Here is a 12,085-nt window from a genome sequence, read left to right on the forward strand (position 1 = left end):
TCATCCGTTAATAACATCAGCCGGTTTTTTTGAATTTTTTGAGAATTTTTGAACTCAAATTTTATGAAAACGCCATTAACTAGGGAAGAAAGAACATGAAATTCAGAAATTCTTCAAAAAAGTTTTCAAATTAGTCATATTTCACGACTTTATAAGGAACTATTCGGCTTGAAGTCCCTAATTGCACGATTCAGCTTGAAGTCCCGTCGGCTTGATGTCCGGCACCCCGTAAAAACATGCTATACTTCTCTCAACTGATCACTTAAAATACAGGGATTCAAAAGACAGTTCCAAAAAATTGCATTTCCAATGGCGGCTGCAAAAGGCAGTTAGCGCTTGAACGCTAGTTGAACTATTACTACTATCAATAGTGGATGTTATATATTAACATTGTCAATTAATATTTATGCATTTGAATATTAATTCACACATGATTATAGCAGAATCTACGGGACTAAGTTAGAAAACAATTCTCCTCTAGCCCCTTAAACCTTCATTTTTTCTAAAATGACTTCCGGAGATTCTATCATCAATTGATTCCAGCAACAATCCACATTTAACCGACAATTTTGGTTTCTCAGGGAGCTAGATACGAGACAAAAACGAAAAGAAGTTTTGAGTTTTGCTGTGAAATACTCAGTTTATTTTCAAGTTACGTTTCTTTTCACCACAATCATTCTTACTATTTCGCCTCTTCTTTCTTTTCTACAGTGACTTGTAGTATAATAACGAGTGATGTGGCGGCAAATTAGTGACTGAGTGGCTCTAATATTGGACCGTGTTTCTTCCGAGGATGCATCTGACATCGTGAACAAATCGAAGTGCGTCTAGGAAGGGCAGCAGATTCAACAGACACGTGTCCGAGGAGTCGCCGAACCAGGATTTAATGGGAATTGCATTGGCTGAAACAACAACAAATACATTACCTTTGCATTATTTTGTATGATCCTGTTCGCTTTCTCACTTGATTTGCTCATTGTTGTCTAATATTTGTGAAAAGTTCGTATTTTCAAACTTTTTTAGGTCTTTTATTAAACTTTGAAGTTTCAAAGTTATTATAACAGTTTGTTCATAATTCCGTTTTTACCTACGTTAAATACAGCAAAAATGTAGATTAAAGCAAGGATAGTCGGTTACTGCAAGAAGCACAGACTATTCCGACCATAGTCTTAAAAAATACAACAAAAAAGTTTTTCAAATTAGTGTCGTTTTATTCGTCGTGATGTGATAAACGGATCATAAAAAAAACTAAAGATTAGGGATCTTTGACACTCAAAAGAAAATAAGCAAATTGAAAAACTAGAAAAGCGAAAATTTGACTAGAAAAAACTAGAAAAGCGAAATTTTTTTTAATGCAGTCCAAAAAGACGCTAAAATACTCAAAAAAACTACGGTTACTTGAGTAAAACTCAAATTTTTGTTCAAATTTAGCTATTGCAAGCTTTTAAGCCATTAAAACAAACTATTATAAGCCTGCTCGCTCGCTTCATTCGCTCGTATTAAGACGAAAAACCAAAAATTTCAAACCGGTTTTTTTTCGACACTGGGAAAAGTTTTTGGAAATTTGTAGTGTCGTTCGACTCGCGACTGTAAGGGCTTCAATAAAATATATCACTCAACTCTCTCCCATGATAATTTATGGTTGCTCATTTTGCGTGGAAAACGAAAAAAAAAAGAAAAACTAATGGTCGGAACAATCAAGGTTTTCGCAAATTAAATATAAGATACTTCCGATAGATAATACCTCACACATTAAATGGCCAAGTTTTACACAGAGGCCAAGCTGCGCTTCGCAAATACTTGCGAGAACACGGCCAAAAAGCAGCTCTATCAAGTGACATAAAAAAGTATAAATAAGCCTCGAATTTGCAAAAACTCGAGGCTTAGCAAAAACTCGAATTAGCAAAAATCTGCGACCTAGAAAATTTGAGTCTCACGCACTAACCGCTCAGCCTCGGATGTTTAAATTCCTAGCCACGGATGCTAGCCACCAATTCGACTACACCAGCTACATATGTTAATAAACTTCCAATTCGACGCAGCAAAAGTAGCACCAAATACAAAAAGATACAATTTTGCATGTAATAAATTGCAAATCATAAAACCACATTATGTATAAATTATGCATTTCGAAAAATTGCGAGATATATTGAATTAGAAAATTTCTGAAAACGAGATTTTATTATTGTTATGTTGTTTGAAACAAATAGCTTTATCGATTCATTTGTGAATTAAAAATGCATCAACTGTGTAAACTTATAACTATTCGAATGTCAAAGCACATTTGATCAATAAGCTGTAAAGGTGCAACAATAAGCTGCCACGCCAACTCGATGTAGCAAATATTGCTGCTTTAAATATTTGCGACTTAGTAGCAACAATATTTGCGACTTAAGTTGGAAAAAAAAGGAAGTTCGTACTAAACACTTTGCTTCGCAAGTGTAAATAGGTACCGCCAGATTCCACCCTTCACCGAAAGAGCAATCGTTAAAAGTGGAAAATAGGATGAAACAACTGTGCGGCACTTTTCCCTCGTTGCGGGACGGCATCTATAAGAACACTATCTTCTCACATTCAACCTGGGCATATCTGGCAAACATAGTAAGCCTCCAACCTTCCATTAGAGAACAAAAAAAGTAAGAGAAACTTGACAGATAGGCATTTTGAACCAATTTGATTGCTGAAATGTCTGTTCGAAACCAAAATTTACTCGCCTTCAACCAAAATTTACTCTGAGCAGATATGACAGAATGAAAAAAAAAATTATATTATTAATGTATATGTGTAGTGTGCTTACATTTATAGTTGCGGTATGCGGATGGCGAGTTGTCCAGTAGGATTACACTGCTCATGTCAGAATGTACTATGCGCAGGTCCTTGGAGTAAGAGTAGCTAACGTCCAGTGTGCAGTGCTGGCGGAAGAAACGTCTCTTCAACATACCTACAAACACACCACTAACGATTCAATTTAACTATTATAAAGACATCATTTCGCGTTCCTGCCATTGCTCCGTGCTACTGCTGATATCATTTCACAACTTTTTATTCGATTTCATGTTCGTTGCCACTAATTACTTCACGTTTGCCACTATGATTTCACGTTTTTACAAAACATCGCGATAAATAAGTAATCAAATGATTAATAAACTTTTTCGTATGAACAGCCAATCAACATACCTTTTGTTAAAAAAAAAAGATCTAGTTCATGTACTTTTTTAATAACTAGAATAAGCAAATAAATGAGCAATCTCCCCCGTAACAATAAACTCATGCAGTAAATAAACGTGCGAAAATATGGCAACTGATTCATTCAATCAATGAACTACACTCTCCCTTAATAGTTTTAAGAGGGAAATTTTCCACTAGGTCAGAAGCAAATACTTTTTAAACATCATGTTATGTGGGTGGAAAAGTCATACCTTTTTGTCCGTCCAACTCATCTGCAACTGAACTGCCGTACACTTCCATGCTGGCAGTAAACACCACCAATTTGTACCACTTTGAAACCTACGCACACAAAAGCATTTGTACTGTGGTCGAGCATTAGAGCATTTTAATTAAATTTCATACCACTCAGCAGTATACAATTAAGCGTATATTTCCTTAACAGCCTATTCAGCGAAAGTGATCCATCAATATTTTTCTGATCTTGGACCATTGTGCTCAACGCTCCGCCTCCCGTTCCAACTATACGGATTTGCACGGGCATTTTTTCAAGTAAATAGGTAACATAACAAACGCACGAATGACTAAGTGTTATGATTATTCTCTTCGTCACATTTAGATTTGATTTGGATTTAACTTCAATTCAATTCGAAGCCTAATTTTCGAACATTAAAAATACTAAGGCTGAAAAACGACAAGCCATTGCCATATTTTAAGCAAATGAATTACATCATATCATATGCAAAAGTAACAGATGATTTATATATAACTGAAACAACATATAAATGCATATTTTATGGAAAATACATAACTCTTCGAACGATCCGAAAGACAACACACACACAGCAAAAAAAAACGAGGTTCAGCAGGGACTTGAACCCCAGACCTTTCGATCCTTGATTGAGGATTTAAATATCTGGGGTTCAAGTTCCAGTTGCTGTATGTAAACAATTCTTTCAATTTTTCCACTTTTGGACTTGTCTCACGACTCAATTTTTGCCCTTTGCCACATAATTAAGCTGTAGTTGTTCGAACTCAACTGATGCTTTGGATTAAACAAGGATAGCTGGTTACTGTGCAAGTAAAATTGCATCAACTGGGTTAACTTATTGCTATTCGAATGTCAAAGCACATGCTATGAAAAAGCTGTAAAGGTGCCCCAAAAGTGGCAGCAATATTTGAGACTTAGGTTGTAAAAAGTAAGGTTCGTACTAATAAACTCGCTTCGCAAGTGTAAAAAAAGAACAAGACCTATATAAATGAGTTCAATGACACTTATAAACATAAAAGTAAAATTAAAAATACGCAATTAAGATTTGAAACAAGGATAGCCGGTTGCTGTGCAAGTAGCACAGAATGTTCCGACCATGTTCAACAACCTATATAATTCTTTTCAAATTGCGTCGTCTTTTATTTTTGGTGTATAATAGAAACTAAGCAAAAACGTAAAAACTCGATAATAAAATAATGGCAACAATTGACAACCGTTTTTTGCATAAAAAAAAAAACTCATGAAAGTTTTCGAAAAATTTTTGCAGACTTCTTTGGTTCGTTCTTTTTTTATTCCCAAGAAAGCGCTGAAAAAATTCTTGATAATTAAATTCATTTGAGTAAAACTTGTAATGTTAGGTTTTGAAAGTTTAAAACTTACTATTATAAGCCTGCTTGTTTATTCGCTTGAAATTAGACAAAAAATCAATAAACTCCAACCGGTTGTTCTCGACACTGACAATTTTTGTCAAGTTCGAATCATGACTGAAAGAGCTCTAATATGATACATCATTAGGCGCATTTCAATAAGTATTTGTTGTACCTGATTTTGCGTGGAAAACAAAGTAAAAAAACATGGCCAAATAACAGTTGGAAAAGAGTAATGAACGCAAGTAAACAGAAAAAAAAAACATTGTTGAAAAAATCGCAACTTTCAAATTTGAAAAAAAAAGATGCCCTTTAAGCTCTTTGAACTTCTAGAACAATTTATGATTGGCGCTTTTTTTGATAACATTTACCCAACTGGAGATAACTGGATCAATAGGTAAAACTTTTATTCAGCTGGAAAATTTGAAATTTAATTCCACTTTCGAAACGAAGTATCGTTCACGTTTTTTCACGCCATTTCCACGTTCGTATTTAGATGGTGCTTTTTACGTAACTTTCAGCGGAAGAATTTCAATAGAACTCAAAAAGTGCATATATACCTAAATTCTTTCATAAGTGCATTAATCTGTATGAATGCACATCTGTAGTTATCAGAGAATTTTAAGACTATTCCCTAAAAAAAATCACCAACACCTATATAAGAGTCTTCACTAATTTCATTACTCTTAAAAAAACTAAAACAAACAGTCCGAACAAAAACAATTGTTTTATTACACAGCCGTTTGCTTAAGTAGTTAACGAGATGCGAACGACGAATTATTCTATCTAAATAAAAAATCCAAATTCAATTGAAAGGAGAGGTAAAGGGTCTAAAAAAGATAACATCAAAAAACAGTACGAACAAAAACATAACGAACAGTAGGAACAGAAGTCTTCTTTTTTGATCCGACTTATTTTGAACAGTTTTCAGTGCCAATTTATGAAATAGGTTATCAGTAAAAAATTTTACTAAAAATTTGAAAACTGTCAATAAAACTTTGGACAACTCACAAAATTGAAGCAAGTGAAAGTGAAACCGACCTCAAGTCAACCATGAAAGAACAAAAACAAATATGTGATGCCAATTCCCTTGTACGCACATATGGAACCGCAAACGAGTCGCACTGCGCATCGAAATTTGGCTTAGAGATGACGCTGAAATCATTGCATACATTTGATGTAAATCTGCATATTAAATTCTTTTTTCGAAATAGAAGTCGATCACGTTTTTCGTGATCTTTACACTTTTGCTGTTCGATAGTGGATTTTGCCTTTCTTTTAACTAAAGAATTGATACGAACTTGAAAAGAAATCAAAAGACAAACCAAGAAAAATCAAATTTGAGCGTAAACAAATTTAAGACATTTTCCTGACGAAAAAACAAACAAAAAAGTAATCACGACCAACATAAAATTCTTCACTACGTTTAATTCAGTAATTGATATTTTCATGTACTTCCTTCAGTGGAATTGGCCCTTTTTCCTCCACTATTTTGATTTACAAGCTATTTTTATAAAAAGAAAATCAGATTTTTGCCATTTTTAGGCTCTTGAATTACATGACGCCGCATGGGAGAAATTTTGATTTCGCATGCCGCATCAATTAAATTATTTTGTCTTTTTTTATCTTCGGCCAATTTGAGTTTAATAGCTTTCTACTTATTAGAAATGTGTGCAGTATTTAAAAAAAAATGGGTCACCGATGAATGGTATTTTTCGGCACTGCTTTAATGCCTCGTACCCGAAAGTAACCGCAAAAACACTAATGCATTATATAACTGCTTTTTTCCTTTAAGAAAGTCATCATTATTTCATTTGATATTCGGGTCAATAACCGATTGATAATTTATCAACACCATGTCATGTTACAATGCGCTCAGCTAATTTATGCAAATCTGTGTCCTGGCAACACAATTCGGATGTGTTTCGGATGAACCATGCAAAAAGTTCTTATTTTTAATAAGACATGTATGCTGAAATGCAACTTTTAATGTTGATCTGTAACAATTTCTCGATTTAATTCGCTCGATTCAATTGTTTAAAAAAAACTTTTTAACTTGTTGAAATATTTGTGACCAAAACCATGAGCTCTAAAAGAATTGGTGATTGGCTTTAATGAAGGGGCTTAAAGGATAACAATCGCAAAAATTTTCTCCAATGCAAAAAAAAAACAAGCACCAATTCTTGAAAATTAGTTCTGTCACCGTTTTTCTGCGTTTTGAAAGAAATTGTAAAGATAATAATATCCTCTTTAAATAAAAAAAACACTTCTTTTTTAATCCGCTAAAGCCCTGTGACTTCTGAAGGACCGGCAATTGTAATCTTCGTCAAAGCCTTCTGCAAGATTTCAACTTACAACTGAGAGAAAATAATCGACGTGGGGTCTTTTGTGAACTGAGAATCTAACAGGCTGCTGGTCTATCATTACTCGAAGCACGAAGTCTGGGGGTTGAGTGTCCGCCCTCGCTGCTAGATTGGCGGACACTGCGCCTCCAGCTGAGCCTGCGTGTACCGGGGGAGCAGGCAATCCATCGTGATGAGAGTGGATCAGAGTTTCGTCCAGATCAAGCACCAGAAACTTCCGACTGACAACATCTAAACGGAATTTAAACTTACAATTAACACTTCAGTCAATCACAAATTATTCCATTTCAAGGCTCTTTTTCATTCCCCCTACCCCACCCACCTCACAAGAATATAAATTTTATGGCGCAACGAGGGGTTCTCCCTTCAAGGTCAAGCAAGAAGACCAATTATGCGGGGAGAAAAATGAGTCCATTTCAAATATCAGTGACCGTGATAGAGGCAGTCAATTTAGCACTGTTTACCCCGCAGTGCGTCCGTTCCAGCCAAAACGACACTTTTTGAAAGAAACCTTGGATTCACTGACGAATGAAACAGATAATTATTATAAGTAATGATAATTAATTTTCACTCGGCACGAAAAACTGATTATCCTCCTGATATCAAACTGATCATTGATAATCGATATGGGAATGGCAAAAGAGCTGTGACTTGTGAAAGAAAAGCATGAAAGATAAGTTAATCCTCTAGCAACATGAAAATTCGAGCGCTTTGCTGAATCGGAACTGAAGCTGAAAATCTAACTCCTTTAAATCTGGCCTGCAGCTGAAAACCCAATTCTGCCCACAGGCTCATAAAATAGCAGTATTTTATTTAACTTAAAACACGTTTCTATTTTGCAACTTCCCTATTTGATCAACTGGATTCTCAAAACAAATAGCCCCGAGTTCTGAATTAAGCAGAACATGCTTTCACTTCAATTTCCCTTTCTGAAAGCTCAATACATAAGTCCCGGGAGCATTTTGACTTAATAAACAGATAAGCCGAAACTAACGATCGAGCTATTGCTTTATTAAGGATTGAAATCTCTGTTTTCCAAATCGAATTCAATGAATTCATTTTTTAAATTGATAGTCTGCAAACTAAAGTTGCGAAAAAAATAACGTCGCATAAAATTGAGGTTTAAAAAAACATGAAAAACAAATTATGAAAGCTATCACAATACGTATGGTGTAAAAACACAGATTTATTTTTGAAATATTCTATCGTAGTTGACCACCATATTCTCGCAGCTCCTCATGGTAAAATCATTATGGTTAACTTCATGGTTCACTTTGCACTGCATGTTGGCTTATGGTGTACTCACTGAGTCTGTGACGGGATATTGTGGAGAGAGGGGCATTGACATAGCACACTGGTTGATACTGGATGGCCTAAACACCAACAAAGTCACAGATTGAACATAGCAATGGGGGTGGGGAATCCCGCTAGGGATACGACCCGATTGGCAGAACTAATATATCATCCAGTCAGAATTATGCATACAATAATCTGAACAAAAAATATGTTAGAAACCTGAAATATATGAGAACTTTTCTGCCATTAGCACCTTCATTCACGAGAATAGCCCGCACCCTATTACAGGGAATGGAGGTATAACAATAGGCCAAATACGATGTCTTCATAGCACGCTGGAAAAAACTGCAGTTTTTATCCAATTATGTTGCGTATTTCTGATGAAATTTCGGCTTCAAAATATGGCGAAGTGTTGTACATCCGCCATAGGGATACTCACAAACTACTCATGTAGCAATCATAGAATATATTGCCTACCGCTTGATTAAAGTTAACAAACGTATTGCAAAATGTCGAGAATCAAGAAAGATTTCTTAAGTATATCTCTGTAAAATTGACTGAAATTGACAGATCACCTCTGAATAAACTTCCCGATTATTAAGATAAATTTTAAAATATACGACATTTTTGCAAACGTCAATTGAGATGTCCAGATCCATGTTAGTTAATAACACCTGTTTCAAATTTAACCTTGACTAACTTTTTTGGAGGTTCTCTTGAGAAAATAGGAGACGAGATGCCAGAGGTAAGAGACGCATTTGAAGCATACTGACACAGGGCCCATAACACAGCACTCAATCTAACAACTAATCACTTCATTCAATACTACCACAACAATACAAAGTATCTGAAAATAAATCCTATTAAAAATAAATTAAATGTCAATATTTTCTGACTTCAAATCATATTGAATAAACAATTGAAGCTTTAATAGAAAAAGGTAAAACGAAGTTTCTAAAGTATTTGAAAGACAATGATAACCGATATTTTTCAAATTTGCCTTAAACACCATTGATTCATTATACACCAAACAAATTTAACAAACAGTAACGATCATTGAAACGCCAAAAATCTCACAGTTTCACTTTTTGTTACGCCTAGTCTTAAGATTCGGAAGAAACAAAAGCTTAGGCTCGTATCGTAAACCACAAAAAAATCACAAGCATAGCCAACAGACCCTATAAACGTCTTGTGTACCATATTTTTTAAAAATATTTAGGGCCAATTGCAATTGAGTTTCTCTCTACCCAAACCTAACAAAGATTTTAAATCGTCCGAATCTTAACCAATGAGTTCCGAACTCCATGAGTTTTTTACGAACAGACACCTAGTGTTCTCTTCCTCGAAATGATCAGTGAGCTGTTCAGCTCCCACAACAAAAGTTCAACTCCAAACCAATTGATTTAATGAATTTTTCGGTTCTCCTGGTCCAAAAAAAAGACAAAAATACTTGGTGTTTTTTGACCCGTCCCCCTGAGAACTTTGCGGAGCATTGTAAGCAAACCGCAATCTGAATGCTCTGTCCGGTACGAAATGGAGACGATCCAAATAAAGATTGCTTGTAACGTTCAAATCTCAGATCAGACCAATACTCCATGACTCCTGCCCAGTTTCGTCCAACGCTGCAAGAAATTCCCCCCTGAACAAATTACATGTCATTCAAAACGCAGCTCTCCGTGTTGTGACAGGGTGCACGAAGATGAGCTCCATAGACCACCTACACACTGAAGGCAAACTACTATCCGTGCAACAGCACCATAAACTTCTATCCACCCAGTTTTTACTGTAATCGTACATTCACTTCCACACCCATCATTTCTATCATAAGTTCCCCTTCCCTCCCAGACAAATCAAACCTAACTTTACTTGAACTTAAAAAGAAGAATTCGACAAAAGAATCTCTAGACAAGCGATTTTACCCCATATAACGATAACATGGACCGAAACAACTTCGCTTTTAATAATTTTAAACATCTTAAAAAGGATTCACACAAGCCAGGTAACAAATGCAATAAATGACCCGCCCACTCTCTAAGCTCTCCCACTGCGCCCACCTGATATTTCCTCGACTGAGGAACTGCTCCTACGTTCATCAAGGAGCACGTCAGCACAGCTCAGATCCGACTACTCCCCTTTTATAAATACCTATCTTAATAGAATAGACCCCAATGTCCCCCGAACTGTCCGGCTCCCCATACTACTCTCCACCTCTTTAACTACCCCACAAACCCGACTGAACTGACCCAATAGATATGTGGCTATGGCCGGACGAAGTAGCAATGTTCCTTAGAATCGGGGCAAGTTCGCATGACGCGGCCCCAGTAGGCAACTAACAAAGGACAGTTGGAAAAGAGTGAATGAACGCAAAAAATGAAAAACACTGAGTTTTGAACTTTCGAATTTAACGGGAAAAAATATGCTCTTCAGGCTCTTTGAATTTCAAGAACAAATCATGATTGGCACTATATTGATAAAACTAATCAAATCTAAGAAAATGATCAATATATAAATTTTTATTCGGCTGGAAAATCTAAAACCTTGAAGCCATTATGAAACTAAAAGTCAAAGACGTTTTTCAACTTTCACTTTTTGCTGTTCGATTATGGAGTTTCCCTTGCTTTTTACAGAAAAAAAACTGAAGTAAAATAAACTTAACTCAAAAAATCAAATTTGAGCGTGAACAAACCTTAAGACTTTTCCCTAAAAAAAATCATTACGACCTATTTAAGAGTCTTCACTCCGTTCATTAACTCTTAGAAACCGTGAACCACAAAGAACACTTGAAAGTCATTGCATACTTTAATCCCCTCGCACTACTGGATTATTTGGAAGAAAATATGGCCTCGGCTAAGTTTTCACGCCAAATCAATATCCAAAAATACCACTCATAGGGCATTGAGTCAGACATAACTTTGAAGTTCTTTCAATGGAAACACGAATTCCAAAAATGAAACGAAGTATCAGTAAGTATCCAAAAAAGGGTCTATTATTTTCCAAAAAACAGGTGAAAACTAATGATCCCTATTTAAGTTAATACGCAAAAATAAGGAAATTTCTTTCTTCATAGTTTATTTTTCTCCTATTTTTGATGGCTTTACTTAGATTACAGTGTTCGAAAATTCAAAACTATGAAAATGTTTCTCTTTTTTACGTTATTTTTCATTGCTGTACTTAAAAGTAACTGTGTTTCGAAAATAACTACGAATTGGCTATTCCTGTTCGACATATAGATCTTAGGAAAAACCATAAAAGAATACATTTGCAGTAGATTTAAATAAAGTTTTGAGATATTTCACGCCTTTCAAAAAAAATTGACAGCATATCTCAAATTTCTACATTTCCAATTTATTTCTTATACAGTGATTCGTACTTAAGACTTCCTTTTGCGTTTTCAAGCCTTATTTAAACTAATTTTGAATTTTGAACAACTTGAGTACTCGGAAAAAATTAATCAAATGAAAATTAAGCAAAGCCAACAGACAGTTGGAACAGAGTCAATGAAAGCAAGTAAACAAGAAAACTTTATCAAGAAAAACTCAAAAAATGAACTTAAAAATCATTGAATTTCTAAAACAATTTATACTTAAAATCTTTTGGAAAAAAAATTCACTCAATTTGAGAAA

The 12,085-nt window shown here is 35.1% G+C and overlaps 1 protein-coding gene across 1 annotated transcript in view; it reads right to left on the reverse strand.

The window, feature by feature from the left end:
• Positions 1-283: 283 nt before the first annotated feature.
• The window catches only part of LOC134839041 (CTD nuclear envelope phosphatase 1-like), a 346,443-nt gene continuing 334,641 nt past the window's right edge, over positions 284-12,085 (reverse strand). Inside the window, exons 2-7 of the mRNA XM_063854441.1 lie at positions 9,163-9,311; positions 8,473-8,539; positions 7,159-7,397; positions 3,420-3,507; positions 2,798-2,941; positions 284-902 (exon numbers count right to left, since the gene is read on the reverse strand). Coding sequence (XP_063710511.1) covers positions 766-902; positions 2,798-2,941; positions 3,420-3,507; positions 7,159-7,397; positions 8,473-8,539; positions 9,163-9,246 — 759 coding nt within the window. The 5' untranslated portion in view covers positions 9,247-9,311 and the 3' untranslated portion in view covers positions 284-765. The remainder of the gene's footprint in view (positions 903-2,797; positions 2,942-3,419; positions 3,508-7,158; positions 7,398-8,472; positions 8,540-9,162; positions 9,312-12,085) is intronic.

The sequence above is a fragment of the Symsagittifera roscoffensis genome, chromosome 2, assembly GCF_963678635.1.
Source record: "Symsagittifera roscoffensis chromosome 2, txSymRosc1.1, whole genome shotgun sequence".
Classification (NCBI taxonomy): domain Eukaryota; kingdom Metazoa; phylum Xenacoelomorpha; order Acoela; family Convolutidae; genus Symsagittifera; species Symsagittifera roscoffensis.